Source organism: Tenrec ecaudatus, chromosome 8, assembly GCF_050624435.1.
Source record: "Tenrec ecaudatus isolate mTenEca1 chromosome 8, mTenEca1.hap1, whole genome shotgun sequence".
NCBI classification, from domain to species: domain Eukaryota; kingdom Metazoa; phylum Chordata; class Mammalia; order Afrosoricida; family Tenrecidae; genus Tenrec; species Tenrec ecaudatus.
This window is the reverse complement of record NC_134537.1, coordinates 142,475,217-142,499,554: the sequence shown is the minus strand read 5'-3', so window position 1 is coordinate 142,499,554 and position 24,338 is coordinate 142,475,217. Positions and strand designations below refer to the sequence as shown.

The 24,338-nt window shown below is 50.6% G+C and overlaps 1 protein-coding gene across 21 annotated transcripts in view; it reads left to right on the top strand.

Annotated features, from left to right (window-relative positions):
• DYSF (dysferlin) overlaps positions 1-24,338 on the top strand; it is a 213,819-nt gene that overhangs the window by 176,978 nt on the left and 12,503 nt on the right. For all 21 annotated transcript variants that reach the window (XM_075556961.1, XM_075556967.1, XM_075556969.1 and 18 more), the window contains 9 exons: positions 6,954-7,052; positions 13,405-13,533; positions 13,836-13,991; positions 15,350-15,441; positions 18,543-18,713; positions 19,368-19,510; positions 21,889-22,028; positions 23,592-23,680; positions 23,938-24,033. In XM_075556961.1, coding sequence (XP_075413076.1) covers positions 6,954-7,052; positions 13,405-13,533; positions 13,836-13,991; positions 15,350-15,441; positions 18,543-18,713; positions 19,368-19,510; positions 21,889-22,028; positions 23,592-23,680; positions 23,938-24,033 — 1,115 coding nt within the window. The remainder of the gene's footprint in view (positions 1-6,953; positions 7,053-13,404; positions 13,534-13,835; positions 13,992-15,349; positions 15,442-18,542; positions 18,714-19,367; positions 19,511-21,888; positions 22,029-23,591; positions 23,681-23,937; positions 24,034-24,338) is intronic.

Genomic DNA, 24,338 nt, shown 5'->3' with positions numbered 1-24,338 from the left:
GACTTCTGTTTCTTGAGCAAAAGTAAACTGTAGAATTATCCTTTTATTTAGCACAGCTTCCACAAGGGAGTCTAGAGATTTCTGTCTGCAATATCTTCAGCAGTTTGCTGAGCTAACAAGCCAGGGGCATGGCCGAGTCTCCCATATATGGCTCCTGGCTCACTCGATGGTGGCACTGGGAGCAATGACAGTAGTGTGAGCCTCCAGTTTAGAGCAGAATGCTAACGGCTCTGCTTCTCATGTCTAGATTCAGGAGGGCGGGCTGTCAGCATCGGCTACTGACAGAGCCAGCTTGACAAGGACACTTTCTAAGAACGAAGAGAAAGTATTAAGGAGAGGAGTGTAAAGCCAGGGCTCTGATCGAGTTCGAAACGGTTCCGTTAGGCTAAGGGAGTGTAGGCATTGCATAGCAACCGCATCTGAAGTGTGTAGGATTTTGGCCGAGTAGGAAACCGGCAGTGGTGAGTCGTGTCTGCTGGTCAACACACATTGAAAGTGGCGTGGTTGGCTACCACCTCAGGGTCTTCTGTGACTGACTTACTTGACCCCCCCCATAATGTTTTCAAGGTCCATTCGTGCTGTTGCATTTACTCTGTTTTATGGACTCTCGTATTCCATGGCATGGATAGACCACAGTCAATTGATCTGTTCATCAACGGATGGACATTTGAGTTGTTTCCACCCTTTGGCTATTATAAATAACGCTGCCATGAACATTGATGCCCATGTCTGTGTGGACATGTTTCCATTTCTCTCGGGAAGTCCACCTGGGGGTAGAATTGCTGCCTTGTTAAGTCATTTTATAGTTCACCTTTTTAGGATCTGCCAACGTACTAAACCAGCTTACCTTCCCATTAGCGGTGCGTGAGGCACAGTGGCTCCGCATCTTTGCTCACATTTGTTGTTTTCCTTGTCCTTGTTTTTTGATCATTAGCAATCCTTGTGGGCATGAAGTGTCATTTCATTGCGGTTTTGATGTGCAATTCCTTCATACCTAATACTATATGGTATCTTCTCATGTGAATGTGGCCATTTGGAGAAATGGAGAAATGTCTGTGTAAATGCTTTGCTATGTTTTAATTGGGTTATTTAGTTAGAGTATCTGTTCTTTATCAATGCTGGCAACAAGCCCCTTATCAGGTATAGGGTGTGCAAGTATTTTACCCCCTTATGCCTTGGGTTCCCTTCTTAATATCGTGGGGATGCTTTTTGAGGAAACATTCCGTTTTGTTATTTATTTTCAAAATGACCTAATTTCTAATATATAAAGAATTTATGCACACAGTAGAAATTAGAGGAATTTGAGTGACCAAAAAAGGAAAAAAAGAATAAGTAGATCATTTTTATAATCTTACCATTTAAAGATATTCATATTAAACTGAGCCAGCATTATCTATTTTTTAATGTTAACAGTTTTATTCACATATACATCACAAGTCACACAATCCAAGAATTCAGTCATCTTAAGAAGAGTTGTCCAACCACACCATCAGTTTCAGAATAGTTCCTTCCTTCTTGAACCCCTTGTTAGCTCTCCGTTTGCTCCCTAATTCCTCTGCCTCCTCAGGGAACCGCTCATCCAATCGCTGCCCTTGTGGGTTTACGTGTCCTGGATTTCATGTAGAGAAACAGCATTAAAACAAGCCAAAGAGAAAACAGGAAAACCTCAATGAAAAGAAAGCAGAACATATTAAAAAAGAGAACAAATTTAAAATGGGTCAGAAGGGAGATGAAATGATAAGGTGCCAAATTTCAACCTACCTGTATCTGCAGCAACCACTTCCCAATGCATTCGGTGCGAGGGCAAGGCCGTTCACATCCCTTGTTTGCGGCCAGAGGCCATTCATTCCCCAGAGCCTTCCCCCATATGTATTTCCCTTTCATTTGAAAAAAGCGTTAAAGTGAGTCCAAAGGGAGACTAAACGGTGTGGTGAGATACTGGATTTTAACCTAACTGCTTCTGCCATATTGACTTTACAGTGCTCTCTAACACGACTGGTCAGATCCTCAGAGGGGATTAATCCACTGGAACCTTAATCCACATAAGGATCGTGCAAATGGATTTTGGGCTTCCACTGTCACCCTGGGCTTTCTGCAAACTGGGTGTTCACAAGTTACGCTCTCGTGCATTCCCTCCTTAGCATTTGGATTTTATTATTTACAATCCTTGGATCACACAGGCTGGTGTGTTTATTTCACGTGGACTTAGATGATACCTCACTTAGATGCCTTCTTGTTTGAAAATATGCCCTTAAGACCCAAGACACTATTCTTTCTCATAGCTGGGCGCACAATCGATCTCTTGACCTCTTAACAACCGCACTGCTTGTGAATGATTATCCATGTCGATACATTTCTACTGCGTAACTTTTTTGAATACTTGCACAACATATTTTCATGTGCAGGTACCATCATTTACTCGAATAGCTTTCTATTGTTGGATATGAAGTTGTTTCCAGTTTTCACTCTGATAAATGCAGTTTAATCTTTATGAATCTCCATGATTGCTTTCTTTGGGTAGATTCGTAGAACGACAGCTCTTGACTGAAGTGCACTCATGTCTTCTTTTAAAGGCTGTGGGTGCATGCTGCCAAACTGCCTGCCAGAAAGATTGGGGCTATCCATCCTCTGCTGGCAGCTTGTGGCCAGTCTTTAGCCAAGAATCTAACCAGGCCCATCTCAAAACTACCATACAGGCAGTTCCCGGGTTAAGAAACATGGACAACTCCTACCTGCTCTTGACTGTTATGTGAACAGACCCTCGCTTTGAGGTGGATAGTGCCCAGGGTCAGCAGGTGATATTGTGGACTGCAGGCACGTGCTCCAAGAGATCCGACTCAGGATCCACACCAGCAGGACGGAAGGGAAGAGGAGCTGGTTCTTCACAGCATCTCTTTAATCGAGATCAAAATAGGCTGTGTCCTCCAGGACGCAGCATCAGGCTTTTTCGCGGGGAGGGCTGACTGCCAAACCGTGAGGAACCCTGGCCAGGCCAAGTTGAGCGAACCCCGAATCTCCTCCTAAGCAAACTTCCTTTCCTTCGTCTTCAAAAGAAACATTCTATTGTGCTCTAGGTGCACGTTCACACCACCAATCCATTTCCTGTTCACCAACTGATGCACAATTGATTGTCACCCTGGCGGTGGGCGGGCCCTCTCCCTATTTCTGCCCCCACGCTCTCCCCTTCCCACCCCTCCAGGCTCCCTGGGCCTCCTTGCCTTCTCCTCTTGGCTTTTGGGCAAACATTGCCCGCTTGGTGATCTGACGTTTATGTCAGATCTGTTATGTGGCTGAACCTGTGGGTGCGGCCTCAGTTCAAGGGATTTTCAGGGAGATAGTCTTGGGGTTTCTATCAGTCTGATAATAGAACTTTTAATGAATTTTGTTACTTTCCCCCCCTGTTTGGACCGGGTCGTTCTGTTGTGTCTCTGGTAAGTGCCGGGCACCATCTACCTCTTCTGGTCTCAGGTCAAGAGAGGCTGTGCTTTGTGTGGCCGTTACCCTGTGGACTGCCTGCTTCCTCGGGTCTTGGTGCCCGTCACTGTCCTTTATGACCTCGTGGTTGCAGCTCCCTTTGATTGTGAATTAACCCAGAGTTTAATAAATTAATTAATTGAGAATTTCCTTTAATGTTATCACCCCAACTTTTTTTTTGCATCTTTTATTTTTTTCCTCTCTAAAGGGCTAAACCAATCCAGTGGTCATTGAATCCATGAATTTATGATGACCCCATGGTATGTCAGGGCAGAACTATGTGACACGAGAGTTTCAGTGAACAATTTTTTAGATGAAACCTGCAAGCCTTTCTTCTAAGGTGCTTCTGGGTGGACTGAACCCTCTAACCTCCAACCACCTCGGGACTGATTCCCTTCAGGGCTACACAGTAAATAGTCTAAGCTTTCGGGCCTAAAGATTTCTCTCATGCGCACGCAACGCTGCTGTTTTAGTGTAAAACAGGAGCCTTCTTTGAAACCAACCCAGATGGCCAGCCACTGGGCCATTGGTTGTCAACCCTTGATGACCAGGTGGATTTTTCTTTTCTGACACCGCAACATTGAACCAGTCCTGCATCTTGAAATAACCACGCCCAAGTCACTGCTGATATTTGGAGGGGCGGTGGTGGTGGTGGATGGGTCATATTTTTATTTAGGATCTTTACAACTGTGTTCAGGAGTGAAATTAATCCTTTGTTTTGTGTCTGTGCTGCTGTCAGGCTTTGCTTCGTGAAAAGCACAGGGTAGCTCTCCTATGCTGCGCAACACAGATGATTGCCTTTTGGAAAACTGGTAGCCCTTTCCCTGGAAGAAACCCTCTTGGTCTAATGTCTTTTTTGGGAGGTTGTTCTTCGAGGTAACTTCTACTTCCCCTCCTCCCCCCATGGCTATTGATCACTTCATATTTTCTACTACTTTTGAGTCAACTGCAGAAATTCCTTTTTGTCCCCATCCTCAGAAAATCATCTACTACTCCTGTGTGGGTTTCCACGCGGCTTCTCCTGCTCCAGAGCTCTGGCTCCATCAATGTGTCTCCAAGTGGTTTGTCAACAGGAATGTCTCACAGTGAGAGAGTGTGTCCCACCTCCAGGGAGGAAGACAGGAGCTCCCAGAATCCTCAGGAGAAGGTCACGCCCACACAGAGGCTTCATTGGCTGTGTGACCTGATTGACAGGCTAGACTCCACCCCTTCTCAGATTGACAGGTTATGTAACTGCCACAGCTGCTGAGTTAAGTTTGAACTGCTAACCTGACAGCTAGCAGCTGTGTGTCACCAGGGCTCCTGCTATATATATATAGCAATCCTTGGCCAACACCAGGTTTTGTATGTGTCCAAGTCAGCGACACTGATTGCAGTTGGTTACGCTCATCATGGTATATGTGACCATGATCAGTATCCATTTCCAAAGTTCCACGAGCATTAAAAATGCCGAGATTCTAATTAAAATCCATCACTCTTATTGCATGGCAGTCAGAATGGGTGGACACATGGCTGCAGCAATGGGCCTACACGTGGAGTGGTGGCGAGGATGGCGTAGGCCGGATGGCGCTTTGTTCTGTTGTGCACAGGGTCCTGTGAGTCCAAACTGGTGTAACAGCTCCTGAAACCAGCAGTTGGAATGTGGTTGCTATGAATTCATTTCTTGGATTTCATTAAGGTTTCTTTGGGATTTTTTTTTCCCTAAGTGCTCCTAGGATTCTGGAAAAGATCTATGTTCTGTTTTGTAGATATGTGCTTGTCTCTTTAATTGATATTATTAACATTCTTTGGCTCCTTATTCTTAAAATTTTTTTTATTTATTTAACTCGTATTTTTTATTATTTTAATTTCTTCTAATTAAAATTTCATTTTATCCGGGGGGGGGGGGCTATTACAGCTCTTATCACAATCCATTCCTCAACTGTATCTAGCATATTTGTACATAGGATGCCACTATTATTTTCTAAATAGTCCCTTTCTATTGAGTCCTTAGTTATTTAGCTTTTCAAAATGAATGAAAGTATGATAGCTTTCCCATAACTTTGGTGTTAGCTGTCATTTCTTTGAACTAAACATACTGGTTGGTGGCAATCTGCGCCCAAGTCTAGACCCAGTTATGCTCTCCAGTCTCTAAGTGTCGGTGACAGGAAAGAAAGAAACCAAACAGCTCGATTGAATTCCATTGTCGCTCTTGCTCCCTGTGTGTCCCTAGCTGTCTCTGCGCTGGTGTCCGTCTTCGTGTATGTTGTGGGGAGGGATGTGTGTGACAACACCTGCCCAGGAGCTTCAAAGAGTTCATGGGAAAATTCCATTCTCTTTTGGCGCCATTTCTCCAGGGGGCTTCAAAAGGTTCTTGGATTTCTGTGTGTTGGCGATTGTGCCAGTCTGGTCTGCAGGTTTTCATGTCTGTCTATGGATAGTCTCTGTTTCTTGAAATGGAATTTAAGATACCGGGTCTGGGTTCTGCTTTGCTAAGGTCAGAAAGCTCTGCGACTCAGTGCCCTAACCCTCCTGACCTCTTCTGAGCAATGGCTGAAAGGGAGCTACGACCATTTTCAGAAACTCTTTGACTGACTTTCAGGGCATCTTACAGAGCTTGTCAATTCTAGAAGGTTCCCAGGGGGGCTCTCCTAGCCCACCCCCGCAGCTGGAGGAGGAAAGTGTTTGAACAGCACTGAGAAACGCAGGCAGGCACTCAGCCTGGGTGGGCGGACTGGGGAGGCGTGTCTGTCCATGGTCAGGGAGCTTGCTAACGGCCCAGGCAACGAGGCAGACAGCCTAGACACACAGCGGAGGCACAGGCGAGATACATGTCCTCAGGGGGCAGTCCCAGGTGCTCCCACGGGCCTCCTGGCCCACCTTCTCCTTCACATAGGACCACCTGTCCTGGAGGAAGAGAAAGGCAGAGCGTGTTGTCACAAACTTCCTTTTACCCCCTCCCCCCGAAGCCCATATTTAATATCCCCTCCCATGGATGACAAATCTTTGTTGGTTTTCAAGGACTCTACCTTGGTGGCACCTTGAGAGAGGCAGAGGCCTCACTCCTGCCGCTTGCTTTCTGCTGGGTCGGTGGGAGGCAGGAGCACACTGAGGTCTGTGTTTCCCTGGCCTACTGTGTTCTATTCATCACTGATCGGTATAGACACATTCCCCAAAGGGTTACCTTAAGGAGCCCCCTGCCTTTAGGCTCCGGGTACCCTGGAATGCAGGGGGACAGTGATGCCCGCTTCACAGGAAAGATCAAGGAGGCCGCACAAGCCTAACGGAGTCACCTCTTGAGTCGGGGACAGACCGCGGGCTAGCCACCCCACGTACTGAGTCACACAGCCTCCTTTGAGCGGTGGGAGGGTCCAGCTCTCTGCTCCCCAGGCTCTCTCTAGAATCGTGGCCCCCACAGGCGGCCTTGCTAAGGAGCTGACCATTCAGAAGGACCTCGCTGGCCAGTTCTTTCTTAACCCCTCTCTTGTTTCTGCCCTCAGGAGGAGGAGTTCATCGATTGGTGGAGCAAGTTCTTCGCTTCTACTGGGGAAAGAGAGAAGTGTGGGTCCTACCTGGAGAAGGATTTCGACACGTTGAAGGTGAGACCTCTCCCCCCAAGTGGTCTCTTACAGCCCGGCAGTCACTGTGCACACACTGTGGGCGATGGGAGATGCACTAGAAAGACAAAAGGTGCCCACCGTTTTTAATCTCTGCGTTTGATGAGGACTGATGAATCTTAGCGAGCTAGTCAGGGGTCCAAAAGGTCACTCTCAGGTTTAAAGCAAGAAGTAGATGTGGGCTTGGGTTCACAAGAAAGTATTTCTGGGAGAATATGGGAAAATGTTAAAGTATTTGAGAGTGAAATGATGCCTGGATTTATGTTGAAGTACCATCTCCCCTGCTCCAAGAACGCAGTAAAAATGGATGGTTGTGGAGTGGTCTGCTGATAAATTTGTAGATGATTAGAATTGAAATGGCAGAGCATTGAAAATTATTAAAAGTTGGAGATGAGTACTTGGGATTTGTAATACTGTTGTTTCTTCTAGTGGTTTTTAAGCACCCTATACCAAATTTGTGTTTAAATAATCACGAAGGAACAGAAAGGCAGTGTGGGAAGGTACTTTTGATTCTTCTTTTCCCTAAAATCTGGACAGAAATCACCTAGTAAATCGAAAAATGTGACACACTCTATTTCTGTGAAGACAACCAACCACATTTGGGTATCTTGAGGAAATATCATTATACTTAAAAAAAAGTGAATTAGTAAAAAAAAAAAAAAGTGGATTAGTAAAAAAAAAAAAGAAAAAAGATACCCAGAGCCAATTTTAAAATTACCCCCCTCCCCACCGGGAGTCAGATAACTACCTAGGTGGGGCCGCCAGGTAGCATCCGGAATGCCCAGTTACATGTGAGTCTCAGATGAACAGGGAGTACATGTTGAGCATGAGCTGCCTCACATACAGCACGGGGCATCCTGATCTAAGAAATACTCATTTTTGTCTGAAATTCAAGAGTAATGTGTCCTGTATTTTCCCTGATGGAATCAAGCAGCCCGCCTCCTGGAACATCTCCGAGGGAGATTCTGTCCCCCACGGTGACCTTCTAGGCCTGGCGAAATGAGAACAAGACATGGCACAGGTTTCCAGACACTTGAGAAACCCCAGGAAATCCCTAAAGAGAAGGGAATGAGTGAAGACTGGCGTCGTGCGTAGCTTTGGCTTTCTGATGATCCTGCTGCCTGGAAGTCTTTGGTGGACACGCGGGGAGATTTCATCAGATGGCATGAGCTGCCTTTTTACCTGGAAGACTTCCTGGTGGGTTAGGTCTGCCGCCGGCCACTCAGAGATGGCAGCGCAGGTAGCAGCCCTGGCTCCTCAGGCATCAGGCTTCCTGAGGCAGCGTGCTCGCCACTGACTGGGGAGCGGCGTGTTTGAGGTTGGGCAACGCGACAGAACTATTCGTGTACCAGGAAGAAGAGCCGGCACATTAGGGCTGGCATGTGGTACAGCGACTTTGCCAAAAAACCGAGAAAAACTAAACAAGCACGCGCTCTCCTGCCAAGGTGGCGCATGGCCCTGGCCGCCTCCCTGTTCCCTCAGAGGCTGATGCTGAATTGGCACCCGGCCTTCCCCCTTGACCTTGCGGAGGAGGTCCCCGGTCTCCGACAGCCTCCAAGTGGGAACGGGCTTCCAAAACAAAATGCCTTCAACCTGTTTCTGGGGGCAGTACCAGAACCCTGGTCCTACAAGGAAAAGTCAACAGAAGAGAGACCATGCCAATGACATGGGTCTTTGAAAAATAGCCTGCAGCTTTATGGGGAGGGTGATGCCCACAAGGGGTACAGAAAGCACACACACACAAACAAACACATTGTGGAAATTTCTGGAGTAAGGAAGAAATCATAGGAAATGATAAAAAAAACTCTAGGAAAAGAACAAAGCTTATTCATTTTCCTAATGAATATAGATGGAAACTCCCTATGAAAGACGTCCTGACGTGCTGTCCTTTGGCATTGGGCTGCCAACCTGGGCGGTTCAAACCCACAGGCAGCTCTGTGGGAGAAAGAGGAGGCGCCTGCCCTGTGCAGATGCACAATCTCAGAAGCCCTACCGTGTAGGCTCCCTACGAATTATAACCTACTCACTGGCAGTAGATTTTTTTTAATGAAGTAATAAAGAGTCTTCAACTATTTCAACATTTATTACCCAGTCTTTAAAAGACATATTTAAAACAATGTAATCAGTTAAAACCATACAGCCAGTTAGAGAACAATATAACCAGTTACATATAACATGAATACCAGTTTTAAAATATCGGGTGTAGGGGGGAGGGAAGACATAATAGATAAATACAAACAGAAAGTAGATAAAATTTGAAGTAAAAATGGAGACAGAGGAAGATTTTTGTTTTTTAAAGGAAAGGAGTATTTTATATAAATAAAAGGTATATGGAAAACTCCCCAGGGATTTATGCATGCCAGCCACAACAAAGCTTATAAATATGTAGGGTCAAAAATTGATAGGTATCTACGAATTAAAACCTCACAGAAGTGAAAGTTTAAAATCACAGAAATGAAGGTTGTAATGAGGATTCTCGTGCACCCTCCTCCTTGGTAGCTCAAACAATATACAAATAAGCAAATGGAAGATCTGAGTGACAAGATAAATTTTAAGAAGATAGATCAAACATTATCTATAAAAGAAATAAAATAGAATATACTTTTTCCTAATGCCCGAAGAACATTAAACAAATTTTGATCATATATTATCATACGTAGGAGAAAACATGAAAATACATATTAGGCAATGATATATATACACACGTGTGTGTGCATGTGTGTAGGTATATATGTATTTGACATGGCAGGGGCATATGTGAACACGTTTAGTTTGTAGCTCTGAATGCTGGTAGGCAGCTCTGCTGTCCTCCGAGAATGGGCTGGTGCATTGATGCGGCGGAAACCAGCTCCTCAGAGGACAACTCTCCTGGCTTTTTCCCATCAGTGTGGTTTCCACTGGTCTTCAAGCTTTTTCAGAATTAGTCTTTGTGGTCTCCCTGTGCCCTGTGAGAAAAATCTATCAAGATGACCCCTTGGGAGTCCCCCGGTGCTTCCCTCCACTCTGAACTTAACTTCCCAGCGGATCCCCCTGGAAGCCGCTATAATGATTAGGCCTTGATCTCTGGGTCACATCGGCAAATGTCCTACCTTAGTCCTCAAGGTAATCACTTTGTTTTTCAACACCGTTTCGCCCATTGTAATGTGCCGTTGATCTGTTTCCCCGAGCATCGAATGTGTGTCCGAGAAAGATGACGTCCTGGACAATGTCACTCTTTGCTCCATCCCGAGCATCAGCCAATGGAAACCCTTTGGACCGCAGTAGAATACCACTTGACTCGCTTGCTTTGGGCTCTTCATGGGAGTGGTCCCTTGCTAGAGGACATTCTGTTTGGTGAAGTGGGGGGCTTGCAGGAATCAGGGAGACCCTTGGTAAGCTGGATCGGCACAATGGCGACAAGAATGGACTTGAGCATGTCTGCGATGCTGACGGTGACACGGCACTCGGCAGTGTTTTGTTTTATACAGAAAGTTTTCATGAGCGGGAGTTGATTCCCTGGATGACTGTCTACCTGCCTACCTATCTTTTTAATCTAGCTGTTCCTCTATGTCTGTCCACCCATTCATTCAGCCAGCTCTCCTTTATTTATCTATATTTCTATGAAGATAATATCCAATTGTAATAAAGGAAGATTTGAACGAATCAAGTTATCCTGGGAAGGCAAAAATCAATACTGTCAAGCTGTCCGTTTTGAAGGAGAGAGCGAGCCTGGCGTGATTGCACATTTGTTGCAATTCTAACAAAATCCACCAAGAAACGTCTACTCAGAGCGGCGTTCAAGGTTTCAACATTTCACTTGGACACTAAGTGTAAAAGGGCAGCCAAGAGAACTTTGGAAAGCAAGAATAAAGAATAAGAATGAAGAGGCTAGGTTTCTCTACCAGGGATCAAAGCATGCAATGAAGCAACCGTCATGCAAGCACCATGGTGCTGGCCAGCAGGGGTCCAAAGGTCAGTAGGGACAGACCAGTGGAGCACCAACAAATGGCAGGAGGCACACACATTTAACATCCTGTGACGTAGGCCACCAGGAGAAGGAGAGAGAGCCAGAATACGAGGTTTGGGAATTGGTCAACCCCCAAGCCATTTTGGGAAATTGTACTTCTATGCATAGTGTGAATTCTTAGTTCACACCAGGAATAGAAGTAAATCACAGACGAAAGAGAGGCTTCAATGAGAACAGCGGACATCAAGGAGAAAATGCAGTGTGGAAGTTAATAATCTGGCTGTGAAGACATTCTAAGCACCATTTGCAAGGCCCGGGCATAAAGACAGAGCCCATTAGATGAGGTAATCCGGAAATGTTGATGTGTCTAAAAACAGTCAGGCATATCACCAACATGATTGAGAGACAAGTGACAAACTGGGAAAACTATTTCTAACACATTTGATGCACAACAGGCTCCTATTCAGACACATCATCAGAAGAGCAGTTGCTTGAACAAGACGTCCTGGTTGGCAGAGGGTCAGCCAAGCAGTAGTGACTCATCGTCGGTGAGCTGCACTGATACAGTGGGCTCACACGGATCAAAGGCTGCGCGGAGGGGAATTGGGTGTGCATCAAAGGTCTTACATGGGCCTATCTCTCGACCAAGAATTCTTCTAGGAACTTACAACACATGCACAAAGCATGCGTGTCCTGTTGTTCATCATGCTTTTCAAAGTGCAGGGAGAAAACCCTGCAGAGCTAGCTGTCCACTCTGGATTAGGGCTCATTTGCACATTTGCCTATTGTACGGTCTTTGGGAATGATGCGGTGGAAGTATATTTTTGAGTGCCAAGACATTCACCCTGCCAGGTGAAAAATCCCAAATTACAGCACAGTTTATCTCCTGTGATCCTATTTTGGCATAGAGAGAGAAAAAAATTATTGCCAGGTTCCAAATGTAAACCAAACAACGAATTGCTTATTTTGGAGAATCAGATTTTTAAGGCAACATGAACCCTTTCTTTATAAGTCCTTATATATGCTAATTTTAAATACTACAATTTACCACTTGCGTCATGAAATGTTTCTTGAAGAAGTCGAACTTGAACTTTGTGGCTTAGGTAGAACTCTGACTGGGCCTAAACAAGAAGAATGATTTAGCCAGACAGAGGGGAACATAGCTGAAGTAGCCTGTCTATAAATGTCAGCGCCAACCAATTTAGCAAGTATCCTAATCTGTTCAGCATCACTGTGTCCCAGGTCCACTTCACCGTCTCTAATAGGAAGCTGCAGTTTCATTTAGGTAAGCAAGTCTGAAATTACCCCCACCATCATGACCCCAGTCCTGCCTTTCAGTTCTGGCTAGACCGGAGCATGTACACTGGTACAGATAAGAGCTCATAACACAAAGAATCCAGATCAGATAAACCCCTAGCAACAGAAATAGGAGCAGCAATCCCAGGAGGGAAGCAGAAAGGTAGGGAGAGGAGGGGAGGAAGGGGGAAGCAATTACAATGATCAAGGCATACACCCCACCCCTAGGGGGATGAACAGTAGAAACATGGGTGAAGGGAGACAGTGAACCAAGTAACCTATGAGAACAATAATAATTTATAATGTATCAAGGGGTCACGAGGGTGTGAGGGCAGGGAGGGCAGGAAAAAAGAGGAACTGATGTCAAGGGCTCAAATAGAAAGTAAATGTTTAGAAAATGATGATGTCAACATATGTACAGATATGCTTGATACCATTGATGTATGGGTTGTTCTAAGAGCTGTAAGAGCCCCCCAAGAAAATGATCTTTAAAAGAAAGAAAGAGAAAGAAATCACACCCACAGTTTAAAGTGGTACTCAGAGGACATGCTCAGTCCTGTGTTTGATACCACTGTTGTCTGGGCAGCCTAGACAATGAGCATTTTGGCTGAAATGTTGACTCTTGAATTTCCTGCGGGTCTCTGAATCTTCAACTACAAAAGCTAGTAAGCGTCATGTTTATTTGCTTGGCTGTGACCTTAGTCTATGACATGTGAGGACTCACAGCCACTTGGACTATTAAAACCCTATTCCTTAATGGCGCTGAATAACCATCTTCCTCTCTGAACTCTCTCCTCCTGGTTTCCCCCCCTCTCCTTTCTCTGTTACCCCCATTACACGCCTCCGAGCCATCTCTGCCTTTGCTCTTATTTTCTCCCACGCCTCTCTCCCTCCTTAAACCCCTCCCTCTCCAACTTCGCCCTTCTCTATGCTCACATTTTCCTAATGGTCTTCTGCCTTCTCCTCCCCCTCCTTTCCCACTCTCCTGTCCCTCTCACTGTCACGTTGGGTCTTCTTTGCCTGCTTGCTCTCCTTTGCTGACCTCTGCTTTCTCTCTATCCCCTGTCCCGTCTCTCGTCACTGCACATGCAGGTCTATGATACCCAGCTAGAGAACGTGGAAGCCTTTGAGGGCCTGTCCGACTTTTGCAGCACCTTCAAGCTTTACCGTGGCAAGACTCAAGAAGAGACGGAAGACCCATCTATCATTGGAGAATTTAAGGTAAGTCCTTAAAGGCATGGCCAGAACGCAGGTGAGCTGAAGTCTGTGGAGTGGCAGCAGGAAGGCAAGGGGAGAGGGCAGGGGCTATTGTCAGCATCATAGTGGTGGTCTGGTGCTGATGCTGTCACCAGGGGGAGATGGAGGTGGTGCTTCTGCAGCTCCTGATGGCGTTGATAGGGGCGCAGTGGCCTTGGTGTCCTGCCTGGCAGTGACTCGGAAACGGAGGAGAACTACGATCCTAGTGTTGATTGTATTGATGACAATGGTGGCAACAGTTGTAATCATCACCGAATTCTTTGCAGGGCCTCTTCAAAATTTATCCTCTCCCAGAAGATCCAGCCGTCCCTGTGCCCCCAAGACAGCTCCACCAGCCGGCTTCCCAGGGGCCCCAGGAGTGTCTGGTCCGCATCTACATTGTCCGGGCCTTTGGCCTGCAGCCCAAGGACACCAATGGAAAGGTAACATCCCTAGCAGGTGTGGGTGCGAGTGGACCGCAGCGTCAGAAGCAGCCTCTGCTCCAAGGAGCGGGGAAGTAGACACACACATCCAACCTTGAGCAGCAACTGGGTGGACTTCTACCAAGGACCAAGGAGTCCAGGAGGTCGGAGAAGGCCAAAGTCAGGCCAGGGCTTTGCAACCAGGGAAGCGCTTCCCGAGAGGGTTAGGACTTTTAAGGATGGGGAGGGTATTGCTGACTAGAAAGAAAAGGAAGGACATATTTGGGGAGGGGTCAAAGGCCTAGGCAAAGCTGAGAAAGCAGAATGTCGAATGTGTGTTTAGAACAACGATGAGCTGGAAGGCTTATTAGCACGGAAGGCGTGGGTGGGGTTTGAACTTGTTAAGATTTCCCGCTGCGGGCTGGAAGGAGGCGGAGCCCGGGCGAAAGGAAAACATCAGTGCTCCTGACCCTGTCTTGGATGGTTGGCACGAGTGCGTTACAGCGTGATTTGTCTTATTAGCGTTTTGATCTCCCTTTGCATTTTGTGCCAGAGCTAAGTGCCTGATCTGCTTCCCGGTAGCTTCAGCCCTGCATGAGGAGGGGGGTTAGAAGAAGCGAAGGAATCAGCGTTCCAAGGAGATGGGGGTCGGAGGGCAGGAGTAAGGCTGGAAGAAGAGAGAGAGAGAGACACGCACACACAGAGATGAGAGGCTGAGGGCGAGGACTCTGGGAGATTAGAGGTCATTGAGGGGAGGGTTCTCTCGTCTCTTTAGGAGAGTTCAGCCTTAGCAGGAAGCCAGTCTCTGACCCCAGAACCCTGACTTCCCCGGCTCAGCAGTCTTGGCTGCCCTGTGCCCTGGTCGAGCCATTTCACGGCGCATAATGGAGATGGTCCACGATCCAAGGTGTGGTCCCGGCCAGAGACGCTTCTTGATGCCACAGTCAACCTGGGCCCTCCAGAGCCCTGGCTGCTCCTGGAGGCTGGTTGAGCGGTGCCACTGCTCTCTGCACTGGGCTGGGCGGACACTCTGTCCATCTCTCTCCCTTGCCAGCCCTTCCCCAGACACCATCCAGAGGGCCCTGCTTGGCCTAGTCAGATATATAATCCAAGCTGGTGTGCTTCTGAGGCTATGGGCCCACCCCCTACACCTTCTCCCCAACGGGCAGTGGGCTGGGAATATGGGCGATTTCGGCACCCCCAGATGCACTACAGAGGCTGTGTGCAGTGTGGTGGGGGCCCCCGGGCTGACAGACCAGAGTTTACATGGCAGCTTCTTGGTGGTCTCCACCTACTTCCACCAGGAGGCAGAAGCCAAGCAGCTTCCAAGCCAGGCTGGCACAGTGATTTCACTTGTGCATTTCTGACTCTTCCTCCAGTGTGATCCTTACGTCAAGATTTCCATAGGGAAGAAATCGGTGAGCGACCAGGACAACTACATCCCCTGTACCCTGGAGCCTGTATTTGGAAAGTAAGTTGAGGGCAGCTTGGGCCTTGGGGTGGAGGAGCCAGTCTGGAGAACCCACAGCTCAGTGGGGGGAACCTGGAGGCTACTGAGAAGCCCCATCTCCTCGTGCTAGGCTTGGCTTCCTGACTCATGCGTCTTTGGGGCTAGAGCCTTGGCGACTTTATCAGATGATAAAGGCTTGAGTCCGGCAGAAGCTCCTAGTAAACTTGTGAACAATCTCTAGCCAGCTCAGACACCCAGATGGAAACACAGAGCACGCCTTTGCTCTGGCCGGGGGCCTACTGGGTTCTGTGTTGGGCTGCTAACCACAAGACCAGCAGTTTGAACCCACCAACTGCTCCGTGGGAGAAAAGTGAGGCTTTCCACTTCTGTAACGAGTTACAGTCTCAGAAACTCACAGGGGCAGTTCTAAGGTCGCCATGGATACCAAGAGTGAGTTTGAGTGAGGTTTTCCTTTTTTTAATGAAATGTTTTCTGTGGAGTAAACGGCAGACTTTTTACAGGAACGCTACAAGGTCACTCAGAGAATTCCCCCAGGCATGTTGCTCAGTTGCCCTTACTGTCAGGGTCTTGCGTAATGGGGAATATTTGCCGAAAGCAAGAATTTGACGTTGAGACAATACCATCCAATAAGAGCTGTTGTGGGCATGGATCGGGACTGGGCAGAGTTTTGTTTTGTTTTGTTGAGCATAGGGTTGCTGTGAGTTGGAAGCAACTCGAAGGCAGCTATCAACAACAACAAACAGCAACGTTGTTACAAAGCACTTAGCTTTACTAGGATTTCACCCACGTGCTTTGACCATTCCAGTCTCCATCCCGACACAGCACCTGGCACTTAGTACTGACACAGTCGCTTTCCTCGTCCCATGCCAGTGTGTGGTCCACACCTAGAGGAAGAATGCGCACTTGAGGCTGTACCGTGATTCTTGAATTCTGACAACCAGGGATGGAAGAACTAATGCCTACTGCCTGGAGTAGCTTTCAGGTGCCCTGTGGTTTGGACAAGATGCCTTGGTGGCATTTTGGTCGTGAGTCGGGCTGATAATGACCAGGTCGGCAGTTCAAATCCACCAGCAGCTCTGGGGGGAGAAAGGTGGGACTTTCTACTCCCATAAAGAGTTACAGTCTCAGAAACCCACAAAGGACACTCTCCTCATCCTAGAGGGTTGCTAGGAGCTAAAATTGACTCGATGGCATGAGCTTGCCAGTGTGGATGGAGGCCAGAGAAAGCTGAAAGCCGAGCTGCTGCAGAGGGAGGTTTGCAGCTTCCAGAGGAGGCGTCCTGTGGCTCCCTGGGGCCTCGGGACACAGTGCATTCCTAGGGGACTGTCGAGTTAGTTGTTGCCCCTTAGCCCCCAGTGAGGGTCCAGGCAGCCAGGGGAAATGATCTGGCTGGTGGGAGCCCTCAGGAGGGTTTGGCTGGAGGGAAAGGCTGGTGGGAAGAGAAGAGCCAGGTGCCCTACTGCCCAATGGAATGGACTCCGAGCACGGTGGGTGGGAGAGTGAGTGGGCAGGGTCCACAATGGGGACACAGGGTCCAGGTCCTCCTTCGGTAGGAGGAGCCTACTCTCCCAGTCCCCTTTGACCACGTCCCTGGCATTTCATGGCCTTGGTCTTTCAGGCCTCCCTCCAAGCAGGGACCCTTTCTTCCAACAGCCCCTAGACAGAGCACGCACAGCCTGTGGGCATCATCCGATCCCAGCGTCCCTTGTCCACCAGTGCGCCCTGAACTCTGAGTCTGTGGGCCGGCCTGCCCTGTCCCTCTTGGCCTCTGTGGCGGGCAGGCTGTAGGGTCCCCGCTCCCTGTTAGCATCAGGCCCACATCTGGTCCAGGAGCCGGGATGCACAAGACCTGGAATGGACGGAGGGTGGTCTTCCCCTGGCCTTCTCTGGGTATAATTGTGGGGAGGAGACCTGGTGGCTGCCCGTTAAGCATTGGTCTGTGAACTGCAAGGTTGGCTGTTCAACCCCAGCAGCCTCTCAGTAGGAGCAGGATGAGGCTGTCTGCTTAGTAAAGACTTACAGCCATGGACGCCTGTCTAGGGAGGTGTGAATAAGAACACACTAGGTGTCGTGGCTTTGGCCTGTGTGGTGGGAGGGGAGCAGCTCTGTCTTTCTCCTACTCTCTGTTAAATGTTCCCTGTCTCACCTCTGGCCAGCCAATAAAGCTTCTGACTCCTGCAGGGTCAGGCCTGGGGGAGCCTGAATTTGGGGCAAAGGCCACCTCATGTGCCCATTTCCCTCGTAGCAGTGGCTGGAGCCTTCTGAAGGGGGTTGAGCTTAGACCATGGATCTGGACCCTGAGCCCCCCCTCTCTCAGCTTCTGGTGACATAGCAGATACGGTGCCCTTTGAGCTGGCTGTCTCCCGCCCTGGGCCCTTGCTCTCAGATGGTGCCTGCTGCAATGTCTTGTCATGGCTGCCCCTTGCGCTGGCCTTCCGAGACCCACCTCTCCTCTGCAGAAATCCTCCCAAAGTTTCCCCCATTCCCCGCCCCGAAGTAGGTGTGTTACCCTGAGAGGTCCAAGACATACCCCAAGACATCCTGGCCGAGGGGCTCTGGCTCTGGCGTTTCTGGTCTGTCCTGTTCTGGCCCCCTGGCTGAACAGTCCCAGGTGGTGTCTGTAGGCAGCCAGTGTGGTTCGAATCCACCCAAAGGTGCTTCTTCAGAAAGGCCTGCAACCTGACGTGGAACACCAGCTATTGATAACCTCGTGGAGCCCAGCTCTGCCCGGACATGCCGGGCTGCTCAAGTCGGGGCCGACTCTGGGACAGCTGGTCCTGGGGGGAACTTGCTTTGTAGCGTTCCATCCTTCTGTTCTGGTTCGTCAGGCCCTTCTGCGGCTGGTCAGACAGACACCTGCCCTGTGCCCAGCATGCACATGCACGCACACACACACATGCACACCCCCCCTCTGCAGGACCAGCTAGGAGCGCTGAAGGTGGTGTGTGCTAAGAGCTGCAGGAGACTCAAGGACAGGACAATGGGTTGTGGACCCCAGAGTGGTCCTCGAGTCCTGCTCTCATGGCGGCTTCCTCGCGTGCCCTCTGTGTCCGGCAGTAGCAGGTGGCCAGCAGGCCCCCTGACCCCGCACCCTCCTGCAGGATGTTCGAGCTGACCTGCACTCTGCCCCTGGAGAAGGACCTGAGAGTCGCCCTCTACGACTATGACCTCATGACCAAGGACGAGAAGATCGGGGAGACCACCATCGACCTGGAGAACAGGCTGCTGTCCAAGTTCGGGGCGCGCTGTGGACTCCCACAGACCTACTGTGTGTACGTGCAAGGGGAGCTAGCAGTTCTCTAAGCGCAGACTCGCAGAGCACTTGCTGATGGTGGCCCGACTCAGCGCTGCTCAGCGTGTGTGCACTCCCCCCTCTGGGGAGTATTCCTCCAGCCCCAGAGATGAGGAAACCGATGCTAGGAAGTGGTGGCATCAGCATCAGACTTGGATGTTAGCCTGGCTGTCATCATTCAGCTTTTAGGGTGCATCAATGGCCTGTGGGGGCCAGGCGCCTGGAAGAGACAGAGACAGGGCGGGGAGGGAGTCTGGGAAATCCACAGCATAACCACAGGCCCTTGCTGGAGTGGAGGGGGAATCTTGTGACGGTCCCTGCCAGGTGAATTCCCGTGTGGACAGACCCCCACACCCCAACTCGAGTCTTGCTTGGTCCGATTCTCTACCCTCAGAGGTGAGAAATGGCCACACACACTAATTCTAACTAATCAGGTCTTTCTCCACACCTTGCTTCTTTATCTGTGCAATGAGGCCGGGTCTGGAGGGGACAGGGCTGGGGAGAACACCTGGGGGAGTCGGGATGGGGAGCTGGGTGGGTGGCACTGTGTGTGCAGGTATGCAGACCACACTGCTCCCCTCCGCCCTGCTCCTGTGCTCAGAACATCTGACCTTTGTCTGTGCTTGGGCCTCAGCTCTGGACCGAACCAGTGGAGGGACCAGCTCCGCCCCTCCCAGCTCCTGCACCTCTTCTGCCAGCAGCACCGGCTCAAGGCCCCCGTGTACCACACAGACCGGGTGGTGTTTCAGGGTCAAGAATACACCATTGCCGACAAGGGTGAGCTACTGAGAGAACCCCGAATCCAGGGAGGACCTCCCTCGCTGCTTTCTGCCTTGCCAGGCCATCTCCAACCACAGAGGCTCATTGGGCTCCTAACCTCAAGATCAGCAGTTTGAATGCACCAGCCTCTCCGTGGGAGAAAGATGGGGCTTTTTACTCCATTCAAGAGTTGCAGGCTCTTGACAGTGAATTTGGTTTTGGTTTTGAACCTGACCCAGGGCACAGGCTCAGTTCTCCAGGATGGCACAGCGGAGCTGAACTCATGCCGGGTCCTTTCGATGCTAGGACTTTTCTGGGATGGATATTGGGAAAATTAGCATCCAGGGTGGAAACTGAGGTCAAGGGTCAGGGTTTTTTGCAAGGTCCAAGGTCGGGTCTCAGTACAAAGCTAGGCTGGACACAATTGGGGGTCATTGTAATTTGAGGTCTAGACCATAGTTAGACCTGGTCTTCTGAGGTTGGGTGACATTTAGGGGGTTGATTGGAGCCTGGAGTACAGTCTAACTCAGAGAAACCGTTTGCAATTGGAATCACACCCAGGTGGCTTCAGTGGGTTACGTGTTGGGCTGCTAACCTCAGGGTCGGCAGTTCGAAACCACCAGCTGCTCCATGGAAGAGAGAGATGGGGCAGCAACCTGGGTCAGCCCCATTCCCCTTCTCCAACGTCCTGCCCAGCCAGAAGGAGTGGCTGAGCTGCTCTGGGCAGTGGGCATCACACACACCCCAAGCCTCGGAGAAGATGAACAAGTTTCTCTGATGAGAGAAGCACCCCCCTGTGATGCCTTTTGAGGTTTGGGGTACGGTGCCTGTAAAGGTGGTGGTGGGGCCAGAGGAGGGAGACCTTCAAAGGATTAGCACCGCCAAGCTGTCAGGTTAAAATAAAAACCCACTGCCGTCCATTGTTTCTGACTTTCAGGGACCCTGTCCAAATCGTGTGGGAGCAGGAAGTTTCACCCATCTTCCGCAGAGCAGCTGGTGGGGTTGAACCACCGACCTTGTAGTTAACAGTGCAGTGCTCAACCACAGCACCCGGAGGGCTCCTCAGGTGGACAGCTTAAACCAAACTCACTGCCATCGAGTCGATTCTGACTCAGCGACCCTATAGGACAGGGTAGAACTGCCTCTGTGGGTTTCCCAGACTGTATCTCTGTGGGAGTAGAAAGCCTCATCTCACTCCCTTAGAACAGCTGGTGGTTTTGAACTGCCGACCCTGAGGTTATCAGCCCAACATGTAACCTAGCAAAGCTACCAGGGTGTGATTCCAATTGCAAAAGGTTTCTCCGAGGTAGACTGTACTCCAGGCTCCAATCATCCCCTAAACTGCCACCCAACCTCAGAAGATCAGGTCTACGGTCTAGACCTCGACTTCACACTGACTCCTGATTTTGTCCAGCCTAGCTTTGTACTGAGCCCTGACTTTGGTCCTTGTGCCCACCCTGACCCATGACCTCAGTTAGCAGCCCAACACATAACCACTATTCCACTTGCCCAAAGCCTCATTCCTTGTGGGAATAGGAAGCCTCGTTCCCACCCTTCCCCTTGGAGTGGCTTGTGGTTTTCAACTACTGACCTTGTGGTTGGCAGCTTAATGGGTGGGCCACTGCATCACCGGGCCTTCAAATGCATGCTGTCGGTAACCTGGCCACCCCTCTCAGTGTCTGAGCATCTCCTGTTCATGGCAGCTGTCCTTGACCCACCTTCTGGCAGGGAGGGCTGCACCTGGGAAGTGTGAGAGGATCTTGGGGGTGGGGGTGGGGGGCGCTTACGTCCGGCCTCACCCTTCCTAAATGAGCCTGTGATCTCACTTAGGAGACAGTCTGGAATCCCAGCTGCCCTGGTTACCTGAAGGGTGGCTTCTCCAGGCCTGGGTTTTCTTACCTGTCAGTGGTGAGACCACCTGCAAGGACCTCCTAGGTTCGGATACAGGGGAAACATGCTAATATCTGGGCCGCCCGGTAGTGCTCACGGACGTTCATGGTTGCTGTTGTGATTTTAGGCACTGCCCCTAATAGAGTAACTAACTTGAACTTAAATGCCAGATCTGGTGGCCAAGGATGCCAAGGTGCAGAGTTAGGGGTGGTCAGGATGGGTGTTAGCAGGCAGGGCGGGGTAGGTTGGGGGAGGGAGGGTGGGAGCGCCGTGTGCAGGAGGTTGGGTGGGAAGAGTGGTCACAGGATGGAGTTGTTGAACTTCTCGATGGTAATGCTTCCCTTGCAGAAAGCATGGGGAAGGAAGGGAGGACAGGATGGCGGTGAGGCTGTGGGCCCAGGGGCTTCCCGCAGCTCCCAGCCAGCTCTGCTTAGCAGACTCACCTGGCTCTCCTACCCTTACCTACTCACCGGGACCCTGTCCCTTTTTTATCTTCTCTGGGACAGAGGCTAACAGAGTCCCCAACCCACACCTGGGCCCCATGGAGGAGCGTCTGGCTTTACACGTCCTTCAGCAGCAAGGCCTGGTCCCAGAGCACGTGGAATCCCGACCTCTCTACAGCCCCCTGCAGCCCGACATCGAGCAGGTGGGTCCTTGGCCGTGGGCCCAGAGTCCCTGAACCCCAGTGGTCCTGTCTCGAGCACAGCGTGGACATCCTCGGGTTTTACTCAGCTCCTCTAGGGTGCTGCGCCCCCATTGTGTTAGCCTGGGGTGTTGGAGAAACAAACCCAGGGACACTCATGTGTCAAAAACGAGTCTCATACCCCAGGCGAGCTTCTATGAAGAAGGCACCCAGTCAGTCCAATTCAGTCCCGTCTGCCTGAGGCTAGTCCCTCAGCCCCCCTTTAGACGCAGGACACTGCAGGCTGCTGGAGCAGAAAGGTGAAACGGGACTTGGAAGGGCCATGGGCCGGCGGGTGCAGAGTTGCTAGTATCTAAGAAGAACAGGAACGTGGTGGGCCACATGGGGCCGCCGCACCTGGAGGCAGGTTCCCAACAAGCAGGAACACAGTTACACACACACACACACACACACAGAGAGAGAGAGAGATCCCCAGTATCTTCTTATAAGAAGGCCACGCCCCCAAGGAGGCATCGCCAGGTTGATTGACACTTTGGACTCTAACCCCACCACCACCCACACACTTTCTAACCAATGCCAGTGATGTACCATCACCTAACTACCACCCCTGCCTTCCGAGTGCTAATCACTGGGGACCAGGAGGGGACCTCCTGAGCCTGGCCCCTAGGGCCTGTAACTGCCCCTCCGCACCTCTTCCTGGGGAGCCTGGCTTCTGGCTGCCCATCCTTCTGAAGCCTTGGGGGCTCAACCCGGTCGAGTGGCCTCCTGCTCCTTTATCATCATTCAATCACGCCCCAGAGGTCCCTCCTTGTGCTGCCATGAGCTGGAGGTGTTCAGACAGGGTGACCAGCACTCCGTGACGAGAGGGCAGCAACCAGAACAATCACTAGAGGGGCCTAGAGTCCATTCCTGTGCAGAGAGGGAGGGTGCGGGGGGTGGAGGTAAGGATACCCTGAGGTGTGACTGTACAGGGGTTACCCGCCCTCCCCCCTACACCCCCGGTGTTTGGACCTCAACTCTTCTCCTGAGGTCGTTTGCTCCCTGACACCCTGGAGTGGCATGACAGGGCCTCTCTAGTCTGTGACTTGGCGGAAGACTGAGCTCATGGCTGCAAAGGCTCCTCTTGTGAGGAGGAACCCTGGCTGGCGGCAAGGGGTGGGTTGGAGGGGCGGGCAGGGAGAGTGCTTTTCTGGGCCGCATGACAGAGCACTTCCATGACTTGACCACCCTCTAGGGTCCCTCTGGGACTTTGAGGACCCCATTCACTGGGCCTCGAGGGGCCTCTGGGTTCTAGCCTGCACACCAAGACTGCTCAGAAGTCACCATCTCTGAGCAGCCTCTAGTGGTCTTGAAGGCCAGCCTGGATCCAGGTCGGCGGCCTGGGCAGCTATGGGCTCGCTAACCCTCTGCTTAGGGTCCTTGCAAGAGAGGGGATGCTGAGCCTAGCCACGTGGCGCCTGGCCTCTTCTCTGTCCCATTCCCCATGGGTCTGGTCCAGAGTCGGTGCTCAGTCAGTGCTGGCTGAAAGAACAGACTGGTGAAGAGAGCGTGCTGATGTCCCCACAGGGAAAGCTGCAGATGTGGATCGACCTGTTTCCAAAGGCCCTAGGACGGCCTGGACCTCCCTTCAACATCACTCCACGGAGAGCAAGAAGGTGCCTTCCCCAGCTGAACTGTGGCGTGGGGAGGGGTGGGGAGCAGGGAGGCAGGGTGGTCACAGCCAGCTGAGGGTGTGGCCAGGAAGTCACCCTGGGACCACATTTTGAGCCCCTTGGGCGCTGGGTACAGCTATTGTGTGGTTCTGGCCAAGTGTCCTGCCAGGCAAACTCGCGAGTCTTTGGGGGCAGCCTAAAGCAGCCCCTGGCTTTGGTCGGGGGACCCCGTGGCTCTGCATCGGCCCTCTCCTCCCCAGGTTCTTCTTGCGCTGTATTATCTGGAACACCAGGGACGTGATCCTGGACGACCTCAGCATCACCGGGGAGAAGATGAGTGACATCTACGTGAAAGGGTGCGGCGTCCTCTCTCCCGTGCTCTTGGGGGGCAGCTCTGGGGTGGCCCCACTGCCTGTGCAGTGGTAACCAGTGTGAGAGGGTGTGTGTGTGCATGTGAGAGAGAGAGAGTGTGAGTGAGAGAGTGTATGTGAGAGAGAGGGTGTGTGTGTGTGTGTGTGTGTGAGCAACAGTGTGAGTGATAGTGTATGAGAGTCTGTGTGATTGAGAGTGTGTGTGCATGAGCGCATGTGTAAGTGAGTCGGTATGAGTGTGTGTTGCATGAGTGAGTGTGTTTGGTGTCGTGGGGTGGGTCTGGTGTAAG